This window comes from Macaca mulatta, chromosome 7, assembly GCF_049350105.2.
Source record: "Macaca mulatta isolate MMU2019108-1 chromosome 7, T2T-MMU8v2.0, whole genome shotgun sequence".
Classification (NCBI taxonomy): domain Eukaryota; kingdom Metazoa; phylum Chordata; class Mammalia; order Primates; family Cercopithecidae; genus Macaca; species Macaca mulatta.
Window position 1 is genome coordinate 28207566 of NC_133412.1, and position 20798 is coordinate 28228363.

General features: G+C 43.2%; 1 protein-coding gene and 1 long non-coding RNA gene across 4 annotated transcripts in view; one reads left to right on the forward strand and one right to left on the reverse strand.

Moving 5' to 3' along the window:
- LOC106999181 (uncharacterized) overlaps positions 1-15934 on the reverse strand; it is a 65501-nt gene extending 49567 nt beyond the window's left edge. For both annotated transcript variants that reach the window (XR_003731239.2, XR_001445896.3), the window contains exon 1: positions 15851-15934. This is a non-coding gene — a long non-coding RNA (uncharacterized LOC106999181). The remainder of the gene's footprint in view (positions 1-15850) is intronic.
- A 103-nt stretch (positions 15935-16037) lies between these two features.
- AP4E1 (adaptor related protein complex 4 subunit epsilon 1) overlaps positions 16038-20798 on the forward strand; it is an 89508-nt gene continuing 84747 nt past the window's right edge. For both annotated transcript variants that reach the window (XR_013395579.1, XM_015142239.3), the window contains exons 1-2: positions 16038-16262; positions 19706-19777. Coding sequence is in view for 1 of the 2 variants with exons in the window: in XM_015142239.3 (XP_014997725.3) it covers positions 16113-16262; positions 19706-19777 (222 nt within the window). In the remaining variant the exon portion in view is untranslated. The remainder of the gene's footprint in view (positions 16263-19705; positions 19778-20798) is intronic.

Genomic DNA, 20798 nt, shown 5'->3' on the forward strand with positions numbered 1-20798 from the left:
TGAGTTTAGGAGTTCAAGACCATCCTGGGCAACATAGTAAGACCTTGTCTCTACTTAAAGAAGTTGGGCATGGTGGTACATGCCTGCAGTCCCAGCTACTCGGGAGGCTGAGAGTGGGAGGACTGCTTGAACCCACGAGGTCAAGGCTGCAGTGAGCTATGATTGTGCCACTGCACTACAGCCTGGGTGACTGCCAAAAAAACAAACAAAAAAAAAAACAAAAAAAACGACAGTTTGGCAGTTTGACACAAGCTGTGCCCTCCACAGAGAGATGCAGCCAACATGGGAGATCCAGCAGGGATGTACCAAGAGAATCTAATGAAGTCATCAAAATCTACCCCTATCCAATTCCTTCTGTTGCTTTTTTTTTTTTTTTTTTTTTGAGACAGTCTCGCTCTGTCGCCCAGGCTGTAGTGCAGTGGCGCGATCTCGACCTCGGCTCACTGCAAGCTCCGCCTCCCGGGTTCACGCCATTCTCCTGCCTCAGCCTCCTGAGTAGCTGGGACTACAGGCGCCCGCCACCGCTTCCGCCACATTTTTTGTATTTTTAGTAGAGACGGGGTTTCACCGTGGTCTCGATCTCCTGATCTCGTGATCCGCCCGCCTCGGCCTCCCAAAGTGCTGGGATTATAAGCGTGAGCCACCGCACCCGGCCTCTGTTGCTCCTTTTTAAACTCAACCAGCAGCCAAAAGGCAAGGGAATCCATTAATGCAATTCCGACAATTCAGCCTTTAGGATATGGATCAGAGTAGAGAGTAGAGTTGGGTGAGCAAATGGGAAATATCCAGCACTTCTATCACAAAATATCAAGTACCTTCTCCTCACTACTTTTTTCAGGCTATTTTATATTTTTATTTTGCTTTCCAGTATATACATAAACATATACATGATATAAATGTAATCTCACAGTAACCCTATAGGGTAGGCAGGAAGATATTTATGCTCATTTAGAAAAAAGAAAACTGAGGCTCAAAATGGTAAAGGCTACACATCTGAAAACAGCTTGGACTTCATCACAAGTTTTCTGGGTTCCAATATGGGGGGCTTCTGCCACCACTTCACACTAGAGACATGAGGGAATCTGGTAGTGATGCTGGTTCCCCCACTGTAGGCTTCTGGGAAACTGTCTCTTTCTCCTTCACTGCCCCACCTGCATTCCCCCTGAGCTGCATTCTCTTCTGGAAAAGGTGGCTCTCTTCTTTAACTGAGGAGCTCAACCCTTGCTCAAGGGCATACAATGAATTTAGTCTTCTACTAGAGTCTTTTTTTTTTTTTTTTTTTTTTGGCATTTTTCACTGATTTTTCAACCTTTTCAGTGGCAGGGCTACTTAAAGTCTTGATTTGGGGGCCATGGAGAGACAAATAAATCACAGCTGTTACCCATCTGAATTCCTTTTGAGAAATAGACACAAAAATCAGACAGATGGAGATAAAAGCATCAGCTTTAATGAGGGTGAGGACAGAGTAGAGACGCTGCAGTTCAGGTCTCACAATCAGACTTCCTAATATAGTCATGCACTGCAATAAGGATTCTAATTAATGATGAACACATATATGACAGTGGTCCCTTAAGATTATAATACTGTATTTTCACTGTACCTTTTCTATGTTTAGATACATTTATATACACAGATACTATTGTGTTACAATTGCCTAGAGTATTCATTACAGTAACGTGTTGGATAGGCTTGTAGCCTAAGAGCGATAAGATATATCACATAGGCCGGGCGCGGTGGCTCAAGCCTGTAATCCCAGCACTTTGGGAGGCCGAGACGGGCGGATCACGAGTTCAGGAGATCGAGACCATCCTGGCTAACATGGTGAAACCCCGTCTCTACTAAAATACAAAAAAAAAAAATTAGCCGGGCGAGGTGGCGGGCGCCTGTACTCCCAGCTACTCGGGAGGCTGAGGCAGGAGAATGGCGTGAACCCGGGAGGCGGGGCTTGCAGTGAGCTGAGATCCGGCCATTGCACTCCAGCCTGGGCAACAGAGCTAGACTCCGTCTCAAAAAAAAAAAAAAAAAAAAAAAAAAAAAAAAAAAAGATATATCACATAGCCCAGGTGTGTAGTAAGCATCTAGATTTATTTAAGTGTGCTCTATGATGTTTGCACAACAAAGAAATCACCTAATGCAGGACCCTGCATTAGGTCCCAGTTCCAGGTACTGGTCCCCGGCCTGTTAGGAACCAGGTCACACAGCAGGAGATGGCGGTGAGCAGGAGGCGGGCGTTACTGCCTGAGTTCCACTTCCTGTCAAATCAGTAGCAGCAGTAGATTGTTATAACAGTGCAAACCCTGTCGTGAACTGCACATGCGAAGGATCTAGGTTGCATGATCGTTATGAGAATCTAATACCTGATGATCTGTGGTGGGAGTTTCATTCCAAAACCATACCTCACCCCTTCCAGTCTGTGGAAAAATTGTCTTCCACAAAACTGGTCCCTCCCTGGTGCCAAAGAGGTTGGGAATCACTGACCTAATTACATATTTCTCATAACGTATCCCTGTCTTTAAGTGATACATGACTGCACTTGACTCCTAAACTTTTTGGGGAGGCAGGAGTGTATGTGTGTGGGGAGGTGCACATGCTTCAGTGGTGGGGTTGGTGGGAGGATGCACCTGTCTAGTGGGAAGGCTAGTCCAAGAAGGTTGCAAAAGGGCTGAGCATGCTCAGTTCCTTCTTCAGTGGTCCAGTCAGATGAGTCACTCCTTCCTCGGGGAGAACTGAGAGGGGAAATAGCAGGAAGGTAAATGCTGTCTTCACAATTCTTCTGAAGTGGAAGTTTCTATTTTGTGGACCTGGGAGATGGAGAAAATGGCTTCCCCTAACAACATTGCTCTTGGCAGTACAGAAGTTCCCCAACTTAAAAATTTTTAACTCTACCAGGTGCAAAGTGATATGCATTCAGTAGAAACCACACTTTGAGCACCCATACAACCATTCTGTTTTACTTTCAGTACAGTATTCAATAAATTACATGATATTCAATACTTTATTATAAAATAACTCTAGGCTAACATAAGTGATCTGAGACTTTTAAGGTAGGCTAGTCTATGATGTTCAGTAGGCTAGGTGTATTAAATACATTTTCCACTTACGATATTTTCAACTTATGAGTTTATTGGGATGTAACCCTATTGTAAATCAAGGAGCATCATCTTTTTTTTTTTTTTTTGAGACGGAGTCTCGCTCTGTCGCCCAGGCTGGAGTGCAGTGGCGCTATCTCGGCTCACTGCAAGCTCCGCCTCCCGGGTTTACGCCATTCTCCTGCCTCAGCCTCCCGAGTAGCTGGGACTACAGGCGCCCGCCACCTCGCCCGGCTAATTTTTTTTTGTATTTTTAGTAGAGACGGGGTTTCATTGTGTTAGCCAGGATGGTCTCGATCTCCTGACCTCGTGATCCGCCCGTCTCGGCCTCCCAAAGTGCTGGGATTACAGGCTTGAGCCACCGCGCCCGGCTTTTTTTTTTTTTTTTTTTGAGACGGAGTCTCACTCTGTCGCCGGGGCTGGAGCGCAGTGGCCGGATCTCAGCTCACTGCAAGCTCCGCCTCCCGGGTTTACGCCATTCTCCTGCCTCAGCCTCCTGTGTATGAGAATGGAACTGTACACAAGGTTGCCTAAATCCCCACTGCTGCAGTCCCCGGAACTCCACCTAGTGTCTCTTTTTCTAGGCCTTTCTCAGCCTGGAGAGTTTCCTGACTAACTGTTTGCCATTCTCAAGGTTTTTCTCTGACCACCACAAAACACTTCTCAATCTACTAATTTTTCTAAATAAATTCTTTTATCTTTCTAATTCTGCATGCATCTCTAGTCACTAAGTCCCAGAAAGATCCTGTAGCAAACTGTCAATCAATAATAAATTACCGTTTCTGAAATTCATGAAACTTTTTCTTAGTTTTATTGAAATATATTTTATGTACCATAAGACTTCACCCATTATAAGTGTACAGTGAATAATTTTTAGTAAATTGATAGCCTTCTGCAACCACTGTCACAATTCAGTTTTAGAACATTTCTAACACCCAGAAAAACCTTGTGAGAATTTGCAGTCCAAAAAAAAAAAAAGAAAGAAAGAAAAGAAACCAAACAAACAAACAAACAAAAAGACAATTTGCAGTCAATCCTCACTTTTTACCTTCAGTTTCAGACAACTACTGATCTGCTTTCTGTTTCTAAAAATTTTCCTTTCCTGTTCATTTCATATAAATGAAATCATATACTATATAGTTTTTCATGATTGTTTCCTTTCACTTAGCATAATGTTTTCAAAGTTCACCCATGTTGTAGCACGTATCAGTACTTCATTCCTTTTTATGGCTGAATAATAGTGTTGTATATAGATAAACTACATTTTGTTTATTCATTCATCAGTTGATGAACATTTGGGTTGTCTCCAGTTTTTGGCTATTATGAATGATGTTGCTATGAACATTTCTATACAAGTGTTTGCATGAATATATGTTTTCATTTCTCTTGGGTAGATACTTCTTAGTAGAATCACTGGGTTGTATGGCAAATCTATTTAGCTTTTTAAGAAACTGCCAAACAGTTTCACAATGTGACTGTTCTATTATTTCATATTCTTACCAGCAACATATGAAGGTTTTCCCACAACCCCTCCATCACTAAGTATTGTCTGACTTTTTGTTTTAGCTTAGTGAGTGTGTTAATGCTATCTTATTGTGGTTTTAACTTGCACTTCCCTCATGACTAATGATGTTGCACATTTTTTTCAAGTGATTATTAGCCATTTATATATCCTCTTTGGTGAAATGTCTATTCAAATGTTTACTTCATTTTAAAATTAGAGTATTAGTCTTCTTATTTACTAAGTTATGAGTTCTTTGTATATTTTGGATATGAGCCCTTTATCACATATATGAGTTATAAATATTTTCTTTTGGTCTACATCTTTTCAATTTATTATGGATGACTTGTAAACACAAAAGTTTTAATTTTGATAAAATCCAATGAGCTATTTTTGTGAACTGTGCTTTTGATGTCACATTTAAGAACTCTGCCTAGCCCAAGGTCATAAAGATTTTTTCCTGTGTTTTCTTTTTTAATATGAAACTCTTTTTTTTTTTTTTTTTTTTGAGACGGAGTCTTGCTCTGTCACCCAGGCTGAGTGCAGTGACACGACCTCGGCTCACTGCAAGCTCCGCCTCCTGGGTTCACGCCATTCTCCTGCCTCAGCCTCCCAAGTAGCTGGAACTACAGGTGCCTGCCACCACGCCCGGCTAATTATTTGTATTTTTAGTAGAGACAGGGTTTCACCACGTAGCTAGGATGGTCTCGATCTCCTGACCTCGTGATCCGCACGCCTTGGCCTCCCAAAGTGCTAGGATTACAGGCGTGAGCCACCCCGCCCGGCCTTTTTTTTTTTTTTTTTTTCTTTTTGAGATGGAGTCTCGCTGGTCGCCCAGGCTGGAGTGCAGTGGCACGATGTCGGTTCACTGCGCTCTGCCTCCCGGGTTCACGCCATTCTCCTGCCCCAGCCTCCGGAGTACCCGGGAGGCTGGGGCAGGAGAATGGCGTGAACCGGGGAGGCAGAGGTTGCAGTGAGCCGAGATCGCGCCACTGCACTCCAGCCTGGGTGACACAGTGAGACTCCATCTCAAAAAAAAAAAAAAAACAAAAAAAAAAAACCCAAAAACCCTAAAAACCAAAACAGAACTGAAGGGAAAAATAGTGATTCAAGAATAGCTGGAGATTTCAATACACACTTTCAAAAATGGTTAGAAACCAGAGAGAAGATTAATAGGAAATAGAGGACTTGTACAATACTATAAACCAATTATACTTAACAGATATATGCACACTCTGCCCAACAGCAGCAGAACACACATTCTTCTCAAGTGTACATGGAACATTTTCCAGGACGGGCTGTATGTTAGGCCACAACACAAACACTAATACATTTAAAAAGAATGAAATACAAAATATATTTTCTGACCACAATAGAATGAAACTAGACATCAATAACAGAAGCAAAACTGGAAAACTCACAAATATGTAGAAATTAAACCACACACTTTTAAACAATAGGTCAAAGAAGGAATACAAGGTGAATCTGGAAAATACCTTAAGATTTATGAAAATAAAAACACAGCATACCAAGACATATGAGATGCAGCAAAACAGTGCTGAGAGAAATTAATAGCTGTAAACACATTCATTAAAAAAGTGGAATAGGCCAGGTGCGGTGGCTCAAGCCTGTAATCTCAGCACTTTGGGAGGCCAAGGTGGGCAGATCACTTGAGGTCAGGAGTTTGAGACCAGCCTGGCCAACATGGTGAAACCCTCATGTCTACCAAAAATACAAAAGTTAGCCAGGATTGGTGGTGCGCACCTGTAACCCCAGCAACTCAAGTGGCTGAGGCAGAAGAATCGCTTGAACCTGGTAAGTGGAGAGGTTTCAGTAAGTCGAGATCACGCTACTGCACTCCAGCCTGGGCAATGAAAAAAAAAAAAGAAAGAAAAAAAAAGGCCGGGTGCTGTGGCTCACACTTGTAATCCTAGCACTTTGGGAGACCAAGGCAAGTGGATCATGAGGTCAGGAGTTTGAGACCAGCCTGGCCAAGATGGCAAAACCCTGTCTCTGCTAAAAATTACAAAAATTAGCCATGCACAGTGGTGGGCACCTGTAATCCCAGCTACTCAGGAGATTGAGGCAGGAAAATCACTTGAACTTGGGAGGCGGAGGTTGCAGTGAGCCGAGATCATGTCACTGCACTCTAGACTGGGTGACAGAGCAAGACTCTGTCTCAAAAAGAAAAAAAAAAAAAGTAGAATAGTTTTCAACCTAACTGTACACATTAGAGAACTAGAAGAAGAGCAAACTAAAGATTTGTGCAGAGATAAGTGCAATATAGAATAGAAACACAATAGAGAAATCAATGAAACCAAATTTGTTTTTCAAAGAGTAACTGCATTGACAACCTGTAGCTAAATTAAGAAAAAAAGAAATACTCAAATAACCAAAATCAGAACATTACAACCAAAGCCACAGAAATAAATAGGATAAGAGAATACTACGAACGACTGTACACTAACAAACTGGATAACCTAGAATAAATGGATAAATTCCTAGAAAAATACAATTTATCAAGACTGAATCATAAAGTAAAAGAAAATCTGAACAGACCTATAGTTAGAATGAGATTGAATCAGTAATCAAAAATCTGTCAACAAAGAAAAGCCCAGGATGAGATGGCTTCACTGATGAATTCTACAAAATATTTAAAGAAGAATGAAGGCTGGGCACAGTGACTCATGCCTGTAATCCCAGATCTTTAGGAGGCCGAGGCAAGAGGCTTGCTTGAGTCCAGGAGTTCAAGACCATCCTGGGCAATGTAGTGAGACCTGGTCTCTGAAGAGAGAAAAAAAAAAAAAAAAGTTAAGAATGAACACCAAACTCTCAAACCTCCTCAAACTCCTCCAAAAAGTGAAGAGGAAGGAACACTTCCAAATTCATTTTAAGAGGCTAACATTACCCTGATACTAAAATCAGACAAAGACACTACAAGAAAAGAACACCACAGACCAATATCCCTGGTGAATATTGATTGATTTAAAAAAATCCTCAAAATACTGCTAGCAAATAGAATTCATTAAAAGGGTTATACACCATGACTAAGTGGGATTTATTTCTGGAATTCAAGGATGGTTCAACAAATGACAATCAACCAATGTAATGTACCACATTAACAGAATGAGAGAAATAACCCATTCAGATTTTTTTTTTTTAAATTTTAGAGACAGGGTCTCACATTGTCACCTAGAGTGGAGTGTAGGTGCACAATCATAGCTCACTGCAGCCTTGACATCCTGGACTCAAGGAATCCTCCTACCTCAGCCTCCCAAGTAGCTAGGACTACAGGTGCACATCACCATGCCTGGATAATGTTTTATTTTATTTTTGTAGAGACAGGCTCTTGCTATTTTTCCTTGGATGGTTTTGAACTCCTGGCCAAAAGTGATCCTCCTGTCTTGGCTTCTCAAAGCACTGGATTTACAGGCATGAGCTACTGTGCCCAACCCCCATTCAGATTTAATACAATTTATCAATAAGGTTGAATTCATGTCTGCCATTTTGCTATTTGTTCTCTATATGCCACTTGTCTTTTTTGTTCCTCTGTTCTTCCTTTACTGTTTTTTATGTTTAATATTTTTTATATCCCATTTTAATTTCTGTGTTAATTTTTTTATTATTTTTTAAGTTATTTTCTAAGTGGCCACTCTAAGAATTACAATATGCATCTTGATTTATCAAAATCTATTTCAGATTAATTACTCTAGTTAAATATAGGAACTTTGCTCCAATATAGTTCCACTTACACTTTCTTCTTTGTTTTACTATTGTTATACACATTACATCTATATATGTTACAAAGCCATTTATTGTTTTGTAATTATTAGTTCACATAATATTCTGTTTCAAAGTTCTTAGAAAATATATCGGTACAGTCCTTTATATTTACTCATATGTTTATTTTTTATTTATTTATTTTTTAAAATTTATTATTATTTTTTGAGACGGAGTCTCGCTCTGTCGCCCAGGCTGGAGTGCAGTGGCCGGATCTCAGCTCACTGCAAGCTCCGCCTTCCGGGTTTACGCCATTCTCCTGCCTCAGCCTCCCGAGTAGCTGGGACTACAGGCGCCCGCCACCTCGCCCGGCTAGTTTTTTGTATTTTTAGTAGAGACGGGGTTTCACCATGTTAGCCAGGATGGTCTCGATCTCCTGACCTTGTGATCCGCCCGTCTCGGCCTCCCAAAGTGCTGGGATTACAGGCTTGAGCCACCGCGCCCGGCCTCTACTCATATGTTTAATATTTCCTGTGTTGTGCATTTCTTTGTATAATTTGAGTTACCATCTGGTGTTATTTCCTATTAGCCTAAAGAAATCCCTTGAATAATTTTTTTAATGCAGGTCTGCTGGGCCCCTCTCGGCAGTCCAGGCCTTATGTTGACTCATTTACACACAGCTCTGCTTTGCTTTGACCTTGTCAAAACACTGCTTCATTTAAATTTCACCTAAACTCTACTCTTCCCCTACAATCCTATAATAATTCCATCTTTTCCTCTGTCTAGTCAGATCCGCCACAGTTCCCCTGGTAAGTGGTCTCTGTCATTGCCATGAGTCAATCAACTTGTTTATAAGTTTGTCCCTGAAAGCTTATTGGACTACAATATTTATTTAGTACCGCTTTTCTCCATGGGACTAAAAACTCCAGGACTGGGCTGGGTGTGGTGGCTCACCTCTATAATCCCAGCACTTTGGGAGGCTGAGGCAGGTGGATCACCTGAAGACCAGCATGGCCAACATGGTGAAACCCCGTCTCTACTAAACATACAAAAAATTAGCTGGGCATTGTGGCGGGTTCCTGTAATCCTAGCTACTTGGGAGGCTGAGGCAGGAGAATTGCTTGAACCCAGTAGGAGGAGGTTGCAGTGAGCTGAGATTGTACCATTGTACTCCAGCCTGGGGCAACAAGAGCGCAGCTCCATCTCAAAAAAAAAAAAAAAAAAAAGAGTAGTATGAGAAGAGGGTAGAGAGGCAGGCAATGGAAGAGTTATAAATATCTACAGATGCCCAGGAGCTTCCATTTTGCCTACCAAACTATTTTGAACTGAGAATAATAAAAGATTTCTGAGTTAGAAATCAGATGGCTGGCTGAAAAGAGGAGAGGATAGTGATGGCAATGACAAATTAGATTTTTATAATAATTCAGGAGAGAGATGAGGTACTAAAGTAAGATGTTTGCAAGGGAAATGAAGCAATGGGGGATGTTATTAGGGGTAAACTAAGGCAACAGCGAGAGTGGAAAATCAGAACTATTGATGAGGGCTGTCAAGGTCTTTGCTGGAAAAACATTGCCACATGTCAAACCCAAAGAGCCTGGGGATAAAGAACGCTAAATGCAGTTTAGTAGTTGAGGGGGTTGAAAATAGGATGAGAGCCTAGGAGAGAGTATAGAAAGGGAGAACTGGGGCCATTGGATGTGTGTGTATATCCTAGAACTTTCCTTTCAGGTGATTCCCAGGTGCACTGCTGGAGCAGGGATGATAACTCTTGGGGTAAGTGAGCATGAACAACTGTTGTCTGTTTGCAATACTCTAATCAACAGGTGGGCAGAGATTTTCAGTAAAATGTTAAAAGAAGGAATGATTCCCTAGAGATACATTCTAAAAAGAAGTGGGCTGAATTCTCTGTGGGCATGGGATGGCATAAATGACTTCCAAAATGAAAGCTAATGTTTCTGTAAAAAATATTGCTGAAGAAATGGACCATGGTGGTTGCTTCTAAGGAGGAAAGTAGGAGGCTGAGGAAAGGAAGAGAGGAATACTTTTCTCAGTGTAAGCTTTTGTACATGTTGAATTTTGAATAAAGTAAATGTAATGTTTGTGCAAAATAAAAGTTTTCTAAAAGAAAGCTGAGGAAACACACGGAAGAAAAACATGTTTTACCTTTTCCTGTACCTCTATATATTTCCAAGTGACACAGAAAGAAAACTTTCTGTATATTTCCAATTGAGACAGAAAGAAAATTAAAAAAAGTGAGCCAGAAAAAAAACTTGTGGAGTGGCTGGTGGTGACAGTCTTATAGAGAATATACTAGTTTGCCCCCCTGCTGTCCTTCTTCTTTGAATTACTCATTTCTAGGTATTGCTATGTTATATGCCCCATACATTTTAATAAACTTCTGTTTGTTTTTTTCACAGGGGCCCCAGCGAAGAAGTTAGAAAGGTAAGAGGAAAAAGATTTTTTTCTTTCCCTACTGAAAGACTCACTGTTCATTTTCAAGAAAACTACTGTTTATCACTTTCTTTTTTTTTTTTTTTTTGAGACAGAGTCTCGCTCTGTCGCCCAGGCTGGAGTGCAGTGGCGTGATTTCCGCTCACTGCAAGCTTTGTCGCCTCCTGGGTTCACGCCATTCTCCTGCCTCAGCCTCCCGAGTAGCTGAGACTTCAGGCACCCACCACCACGCCCAGCTGATTTTTTGTATTTTTAGTAGAGACGGGGTTTGCACTGTGTTAACCAGGATGGTCTTGATCTCCTGACCTCGTGATCCGCCTGTCTTGGCCTCCCAAAGTGCTGGGATTACAGGCATGAGCCACCGCACCCGCCGGTTCAGCTTTGAAGTTAAACAATGATTCAAATGCTTTTCCTTGAGAAACTATCTTATCTCAGTTATGCTTCAGGATTTTGTTTTGTTTTGTTTTGTTTTTGAGATGGAGTTTCATCTTGTTGCCCAGGTTGCAGTGCAATGCCATGATCTCGGCTCACCACAACCTCTGCCTCCTGGGTTCAAGCGATTCTCTTGCCTCAGCCTCCCAAGTAGCTGGGATTACAGGCATGTGCCACCACGCCCGGCTAATTCTGTATTTTCAGTAGAGACAGGGTTTCACCACGCTGGCCAGGCTGGTTTCAAACCTCTGACCTCAGGTGATCCGCCCACCTCAGCCTCCCAAAGTGCTGGGATTATAGGCCTGAGCCACCACGCCTGGCCAAAAAAAAAAAAGAAAAAAAAAAAAAAGCCTCAGGATTTAAGAGTTTATACTTTATGAGTATTTTCCATTTTGTCACAAAAAAATTTTTTTAAAAAGTGCACTCAAAGACCGAGATTTAATAAAATTAAGGATTCTTACTGCATCATCAAGGATATTCTTAAGTAAAACTGACTTTAAAAAAATGTGAGTGTATTGTTCCAGGATAAACTATGAGATTCAAAGAAGTTGGTCAATACATTATTTCAGCATCACTTGTGTTTCTTGTCAAGATTTATGTAAAAGAAGATCTTCAAGAATTAGTTGGTGCTGACACTGGATGGATATAAGCAAAGTAACAAGTCCAGCTACATGAATAATTGTGTCCATTTTAAAGGAATCATAATTCTGCAGACGAGATATTAACTCAGTTTTTATGTTTGCAACTAAATTCCTTCTTTTTTATGAGACAGAGTCTTGTTCTGTTGTCCAGGCTGAAGTGCCGTGGCACCATCTCAGCTCACTGTAACCTCTGCCTCCCTGGTTCAAGTGATTCTCCAGCCTCAGCCTCCCGAATAGCTGGGATTACAGGCATGCACCACCAGGCCCAGCTAATTGTTCTGTATTTTTAGTAGAGACAGGGTTTCACCATGTTGGCCAGGTTGGTCTCAAACTCCTGATCTCAAGTTATCCGCCTGCCTTGGCCTCCCAAAATACAGGGATTACAGGCATGAGCCACCTCACCCGGCCTGCAACTAAATGTCTAATTTGGTGAGTTACTGCATCTTTGGTAAGTAGCACTCCTATGATTTCTTTTACTGATTATCATCTAGCAGGCATTCATTAGTCTTTTAGCTATTGCATGTCCTTCTCCAACGAATGAAATATAATAAGTTCATGTGTAAGATGCTTCAGTAGGTTTTTTTATTTCTACTTTGAAAATGGTAATACAAAAGCTTTGGCTTTTATAAAGCATATCATGTCTATGTTGAAAATATTCAATTCCCTTTCTTTTAAATTCTGACTGGTCTGAAAACGATGTGTCAACTTGATTGGCACTACAATAGTATTTGAAAATGTTCTATTGAATGAGATAAAATAAGGCAAGTGATTAACATCTCTAATGCCAAGGGAAAGAAAGAAGCTTTTGTCATACTTTCCTTTGTTATTTATAGTTTCAACCAGATTTCTCCCTTTCCCTGACTCAGCGAATTCTGATACTGATGTCAGCATCATCTTTTTCAGGATCTTCACATATGGGAACGTTAGAAAGCCAATCTTCTAGTCTCCCCTTTTTAAGCCAATGGAAGAACCTAAAATTTAAAAACTACACATAAAACAAAATTTAATTTTAAGATAAAATATTAAATTCCTTTTTTTTTTTGGAGACATAGTCTCGCTCTGTCACCCAGGCTGGAGTATAGTGGTGTGATCTTGGCTCACTGCAACCTTCGCCTCCTAGGTTCAAGCAATTCTCCTGCCTCAGCCTCCCAAGTAGTTGGGACTACAGATACGCCACCATGCCCAGCTGAATTTTTTGTATATATATATATATTTTTGAGACGGAGTCTTGTTCTGTCACTCAGGCTGGAGTGCAGTGGTGGTATCTCAGCTCACTACAACCTCTGCCTCCCAGGTTCAAGCAATTCTCCTGCCTCAGCCTCCCGAGTAGCTGGGATTACAGGTGCGCGCCACCATGCCCAGCTAATTTCTGTATTTTTTTAGTAGAGACATGGGTTGGCCAGGCTGGTCTTGAACTCCTGACCTTGTGATCCGCACACTGTGACCTCCCAAAGTTCTGGGATTACAGGCGTGAGCCACCGTTCCCATCTGAATATTTTGTATTTTTAGTAGCGATGAGGTTTCACCATGTTGGCCAGGTTGGTCTGGAACTCCTGAGCTCAGACAATCCGCCCGCCTTGGCCTCCCAAAGTGCTAGAATTATAGGCATAAACCACCGTGTCCGGAAAACAAAATATTAAATTCTAGGCCGGGCGTGGTGGCTCACGCCTGTAATCCCAGCACTTTGGGTGGCCGAGGCGGGCAGATCATGAGGTCAGAAGATCGAGGCTATCCTGGCCAACATGGTGAAACCCCACCACTACTAAAAATACATAAAATTAGCCGGGCATGGTGGCGCGCACCTGTAATCTCAGCTACTCGGGAGGCTGAGGCAGGAGAATTTGCTTGAACCTGGGAGGTAGAGGTTGCAGTGAGCCGAGATCACACCACTGCACTCCACCCTGGGCAATAGAGCGAGACACCATCTCAAAAAAAAAAAAAAAAAAAATTAAATTCTAAAAGAGTATCCCTTTCCGGCTGGGTGCAGTGGCCCGCGCCTGTAATCCCAGTACTTTGGGAGGCTGAGGTGGGCGGATCACCTGAGGTCAGAAGTTCGAGACCAGCCTTGTCAGAATGGTGAAACTCCGTCTCTACTAAAAATACAAAAATTAGCCAGGCGTGGTGGCGGGTGCCTGTAATCCCAGCTACTTGGGAGGCTGAGGCAGGAGAATTGCTTGAACCCAGGAGGAGGAGGCTGCAGTGAACCCAGATCGTGCCACTGCACTCCAGTCTGGGTGATAGAGCGAGACTCTCAAAAAAAAAAAAAAAAAAAAAAAAAAAAAATTAAATAATGAGTGTCCCTTTTAGATAAAGTTCAAATATTTTAAAATGTTCTCAATATGTTAAAAAATATTCTTGTGAGACAAGCCAACAAACTGAACTTTTTTCTTATGTTTCCGTATAGATATTAGAACTTCAGGATTTCAAAAAAAACTCATTTATTAGGTGACAAGGAGGTTACAGAGATTAGAGCAGGTATAACTGAAGATAGCTTGTAAGTGTAGCTGTAGCTGGTGGGCCGGTTGAAGTTCTGGACTTCGCAGTGCAAAATAATTTAAAGTCCAAAGTAAAAGCAAGCAAAAGAGTTTATTGCAAAGCGAAAGTACACCCTGACAGCTGATCAGAGCGGGCTGCTCAAAGGTGAGACAGCATGCACTGATACTGGTGAAACTCCCTTTGTAGGAGTCTCACAGGATCATTCATGAAGAGGGGAGAACAGGTGTTGCTATTAAGCATGTTCTCTAGTTTTCTGGGGCCATGTGCGCTGTGGTTGTATATGCTAGTATATACATTGCATGTCTTATTAGTATCTTAAATCTTCACCCAGGGCTGGTTTTTTTTTTTTTTTCCCCTACTATTACAATGAGTATAATTCAGCCCAAGGATACTGATGGGTTTCTGCACTTGTGAGAATTTGGGGATTTTCCCTTTTGCTCTTCTACCTCTTTGCTGCAAAATTTTCTAACCAGGAGCCTGGGATGTGGTTTGTACACTATGGGCTGGTTTGTTCTATTTATTTAGCAAGTTTGTTCCCCTTGAAGGGAGGCTATGACCACCTATCTAACCTACCTCCTAGAAACACACTAAGAGTATTGAGGGCAAACTGCATTAATCTCTGAAAACGCACATATTTATGCCCTAAACCTACTACCTTAGAAAATTCTAGAAAACACAAGGATACTCCAGCATACATTTTACCAGCTAGTCAATCATCATCTAGCCTCTTGAAAACTCTGTACACTTCCAACAGAATGAGGGTGAAAACGGCAAATAACATGTAAGAAACGTTATCAATATTGACTTTGTGAATTCCCTAGAAGAGTATCAGGGACCCTGAGGTCAGCAGACCACATTTCGAGAGCCACTGTACCAGATTCTGTTCTAGGTAAAAGCTGGAGCAATCGGCATGAATAAAATACTCTCTCTATGGGGAGCTGTTTACGTAGTGGCAACCGCGACCTGTTCTAAAGTGGAACAGAACCGAGCGCTGTGAGAGGGTGGGACGTGGAGACCTGTCCTTGCTCGCCGGGACAGGGGAGTGGGCTCCAGGAAGGTAACCTTTCAACTGCGACCTGCTGAGGAGGAGTCGGCAAGGGTGGCCGCCAACTACTTCTTTTTCCCGTCCACCCCCCAAATACCAGGAGAAGAGGGGCGGACGGGAAGCGACAGTGGCCGCCAGTCTCTGGCACGCGACGGGCTCTCAACCTGGCACGCCGAATCCTCAGGACAGCTCCGCTATCACGCAACTCCTCGGGTATGAGTCGCCAGGGCCGGAGCCGCGCGCGGCGCCGGGGACCCGCGTGAAACCGCCTGTGGGAAGTGGGCGGGTGGTGCGCGGTCCGGGGACAGTGAAAGGCGGTGGACCGGGCGGGGACGTCCCGAAAAAGGCGCGCTCAGGAAGACGCAACTCCTGACGCGGTCTCGGGCTACGCGCAGGCGGCTAGTGGGAAAGGGAGACCCTGGGAGACAATGCCTAACAGGGCGAGGCCCCTGGCGGCTTCCTCAGGAGAACTCACAGTTCTGGGGGGATCCCGGAGCCGCTACCCCGTTGCGAGAAAGGAGGTCCACTTCCGCGCGCAATCTCTGGCGAGTGGCCTTTTCCACCCCCGCGGTCTCTTGCGCACTCTGGTGGCCTCTGGCGAGAACGACACTGAACTGGTTCACGCGGGACGCCAATAAAGATTTCTTATTCAAAAAACAGGAAGTGCCTACGGAGGCCGGGCAGGCAGCGGCGGCTGGGCATGAAGTCGGGCGGCTACCGGATCGCGGGCGGCGGCGATGAGCGACATAGTGGAGAAGACGTTGACGGCGCTGCCGGGACTCTTTCTGCAGAACCAGCCAGGTGGTGGGCCCGCGGCCGCCAAGGCGTCCTTCTCCTCGAGGCTAGGCAGCCTCGTCCGCGGCATCACCGCCCTCACCTCCAAGCACGTAGGTGCCCGCTGGCCCGGGAGCTCAGGGACATCGGAGTGAGGCCCCCGCGCCAGGAGGCCCTGGCCGGGCGGCGAGACTCCAAGGCCTCCGGGGTTAGCCCTCCGGCGGGGCTCAGGGGCTGCTGTGTCGGTTCGTCCTTTCGTCTGCCTGGAAGCTTCACTTTCCTGCTGGGACTGACAGCAAGGGAGGCCGAGTTTCCACAGTTGGTTCTGACACTGACTCTTTGGTCTGGGGCATATCTCTGTAACCTCTGACCCTCCATGTGTTTTCTCAACGTTGGCGTGGAAAAGTACTGATACATAATTCATAGTGTTTTTGAGGATTGGGTGAGATGTCAAGCGTGTGAAAATACCCAGTGCGATGGAGGTGTCAGATATTGTTTACCTTCCACAAAGTTTTTTTCCCTATTCAGTTTCCTTCTCTCCCCCCGTCCCTTCAACTGAACAGCAGTTCAGATGTCGCATACCTGAACAGATCCTGTGAGCCTCATGTTGAATATCTTTGAGGAGCTTGAGGTTCTTGGGTTAGAACAACGTGTTGGGCAAAGAAAAAGCATAGTTCTCTTAAAATGTAAAATTTGCTAAGTTTCTGCCTCAAATGGGCTTTGAAAATGAGCAGTTATAAAAATTCTTAAGCTTTTAAAAAATTTTAATTTTTAATGACGGAGTCTCGCTTTGTCGCCCAGGCTGGAGTGCAATGGTGCGATCTCGGCTTGCTGGAGCCTTAAGATTTTACAATTTTTTAATTTTTTTTTTTTTTTTTGAGATGAGGTCTTGCTCTGTTGCCCAGGCTGGAGTGCAGTGGCACCATCTTGGCTCACTGCAAGCTCCGCCTTCGGGTTCATGCCATTCTCCTGCCTCAGCCTCCCGAGTAGCTGGGACTACAGACGTCCGCCACCACGCCCGGCTAATTTTTTTTGGTATTTTTTAAGTAGAGATGGGATTTCACCGTGTTAGCCAGGATGGTCTCGTGATCCGCCCACCTCGGCGTCCCGAAGGGCTGGGATTACATGTGTGAGCCACCGCGCCTGGCCTTAAAATTTTTTTTTTGAGACGGAGTCTTGCTCTGTCTCCCAGGCTGGAGTGCAATGGTACGATCTCGGCTCACTGGAGTCTCTGCCTCCCGGGTTCAAGCGATTCTCCTGCCTCAGCCTCCCAAGTAGCTGGGATTATAGGCGTACGCCACCACACCCGGCTAATTTTTGTAGTTTTAGTAGAGACAGGGTTGGGCTGTCTGGTCTGGAACCATGTTTGACCATGTTGGGCTGGCTGGTCTGGAACTCCTGACCTCAAGTGATTCGTCCCTTTTGGCCTTCCAAAGTGCTGGGATTACAGGCATGAGCCACCGTGCTAGGCCCCCACAGGTGCTTGATGGTTGCACGGATTGTGTAGTATATCAATTCACAGCTACAAGGAGTTTATATCTTAAAAAGAGCACATATTAATGTCATTATTTGTTCAACAAATGTTTATGGGAACAAGGTTATGTGTTAGACACAGGAAAATAGAATTAAAGACATTCCCTTTTCCCAAGGAATCGGTCATTCGTTTTGGGCTTAAGACAAGTGTAAGCATGACTATAATGCAATATAAATGCTAAAAGAGAAGGAAAGACAGAAAAGAAGGTTTAAAAAATTATTTTTTGGCAGCTCAAATAAGTTGATGCTATACGGAGAGAAACTGCTTCACATTCCAGAATCATTATTTGTGGGCTTTGTTTAGTTTTGTTTTTGAGATGGAGTCTTGCTCTATCGCCCAGGCTGGAATGCAGTGCTGCAATCTTGGGTCACTGCAACCTCTGCCTCCTGGGTTCAAGTGATTCTCCTGCCTCAGCCTCCCTAGTCGCTGGGATTACAGGCACGCATCACCACACCTGGCTAATTTTTATATTTTTTGTGGAGATAGGGTTTCGCCATGTTGGCCAGGCTGGTCTTGAAGTCCTGACCTCAGGTGATCCACCTGCCTTGGCCTCCCAAAGTGCTGGGATTACAGGCGTGAGCCACCACGCCTGGCCATTTGTGGCCTTAATGTTGTTTTTCTTAAGGTTTTTGTCCTTTGCTAATTTTTAAGGGATGCTCAATAAAATTTTTTAAAAAGTTATTTTTGATCTTAAATAGTTTGAAACTGTAGATAGGCATCCACGTGTGTCAGTGCTTCACTAGTGGCTTTTGAATAGCCATCTGATGAACATGTAATTCAGTGTGTAATTTAAAGGTAGCATGATTTTAGCCAAAAAAAATTGGGCCAATTTTTTAAGTGCTTAGGAAGATAACATACAATGCAGACAGTAGAAGTGACCACATTGGTATATGTCTGAGATAGGAAGTGATGGAAAGGATTCGGGGAATGAGGAAAAGACAGGGAAGAAGAATGTAGTTTAAGGGGAAAAGACTTATTTCTGTTTCTGCTTTCTTACCCTATATCTTAATTCCATGAAGACTTTTTACTTCTAAGGGGAAGATGTGAGATGAGACTCTTTTCTTGGGCCAATACATGGAGAATTTCTACTCTCTCTTCACGTTTAATTTTTTTTTTTTTTTTGAGATAGAGTCTTGCTCTGTTGCCCAGGCTGGAGTTCAGTGGTACGATCTTGGCTCACTGCAGCATTCACTTCCTGAGTTCAAGCGATTCTCCTGCCGCTTTCTCAGCCTCCTGTGTATCTGGGATTACAGGACGCCCAGCTAATGTTTGTATTTTTAGTAGGGACGGGGTTTCGCCATGTTGGCCAGGCTGGTCTCAAGCTCCTGACCTCAAGTGGTTCACCCGCCTTGGCCTCCCAAAGTGCTGGGATTACAGGCATGAGCTGCTGCTCCCGGCCTCCACCTTTCGTTTTTAAAAAAACATTTTCTGCTCTTCTACCATTAAGGGGAAGTAACTGAGTAAAGAAAAGAGGAAGGGGCCGGGCGCGGTGGCTCAAGCCTGTAATCCCAGCACTTTGAGAGGCCGAGGCGGGCGGATCACAAGGTCAGGAGATCGAGACCATCCTGGCTAACACCGTGAAACCCCGTCTCTACTAAAAAAATACAAAAAACTAGCCGGGCGTGGTGGCAGGTGCCTGTAGTCCCAACTACTCGGGAGGCTGAGGCAGGAGAATGGCGTGAACCCGGGGGGCAGAGCTTGCAGTGAGCCGAGATCGTGCCACTGCACTCCAGCCTGGGGCACAGAGCAAGACTCTGTCTCAAAAAAAAAAAAAAAAAAGAAAAAAAAAGAAAAGAGGAAGGATGGGGTAGCCTGGAAATATTTATTCTCTCCAGGGATGGTTCTGAGGTTTGGAGATAGGGCTTTAGATAGATCATAAGTACATAATATTTATAACTCTCCTTTAAAATAATGTTTCTTTTAAATTAAAAGTATTGTAAATTATATTTTTTCCTTTAGATAAATGCTGTTACGGTTTTAAAAGACAGTTAATTAAGCGTTTAAATATTTTCATTTTCTCAGGAAGAAGAAAAATTAATCCAGCAGGAACTGAGTAGTCTGAAAGCAACTGTTTCTGCTCCTACTACAACACTGGTAGGTTTGCATAGTCAGTGCCAACACATTTGAATTTGAAATCTAGTCTACTATGGACTCAATAGTGGCATCTAACTGATGATTGGTTGCTAAAATTTGATTTATCGTAGTCAAAATGAATTATAGATGGTAGCAACTTAGATGTTAACTGTAGCCTTTTATTGTTGACTGGTTTGCACCAGAACAAGATTTGCCTATGTGAAGTCAGGGCTAATGTGATGATGATTACATAAATGTGGAGATACTCTTGGGACCCTAGTGCTGATCTGATGTTTTTAATGTTATGCATTTGGAAAAGGTTGGGATATCAACATGATATTTTCAGACCTGAATTGATATATTGTAGGTATATTTAATTTTATTATGTAAAACCTAGTTGTTTTTAAACTTTGTTCTACATAATTTGATCTTTCAAACAATATTCAGCAACTATTTAATGAATGGTCATTCATTATTATGCAGGCCACTGTGGGGCTGTCCCAGCATAGCTAGATTAAAACCCAGTTTGATTTTTTTTCTTTCTTTTTTTTTTTTTTTTGAGATGAAGTCTTGCTCTGTTGCCCAGGCTGGAGTGCAGTGGCATGGCACGATCTCGGCTCACTGCAACCTCTGTCTCCTGTATTCAACCGATTCTCCTGCCTCAGGCTCCCAAGTAACTGGGACTACAGGTGCCCGCCACCATGCCTGGCTAATTTTTGTATTTTTAGTAGAGTTGGGGTTTTCACCATGTTAACCAGGCTGGTCTCAGACTCCTGACCTCAAGTGATCCACCTACCTCAGCCTCCCAAATCAAAGTACTAGGATTCCAGGCGTGAGCCACCGTGCCTAGCCTGATTTTTTTTAAATGAGATTTTGTTCCAAGCAACGTTTGTTCAGCAAATATTTGGTGAGTGTCTTCAGTATACAAGCTACTGTGGGAATGTTTTCCCTGTCTACCAGTAAAAATATCAGGGTGATCATTTTGCATAAGCACATGATCGTGAATTTGAAAAGCACTTGTAAAGTCTGAGAGAATGAATAT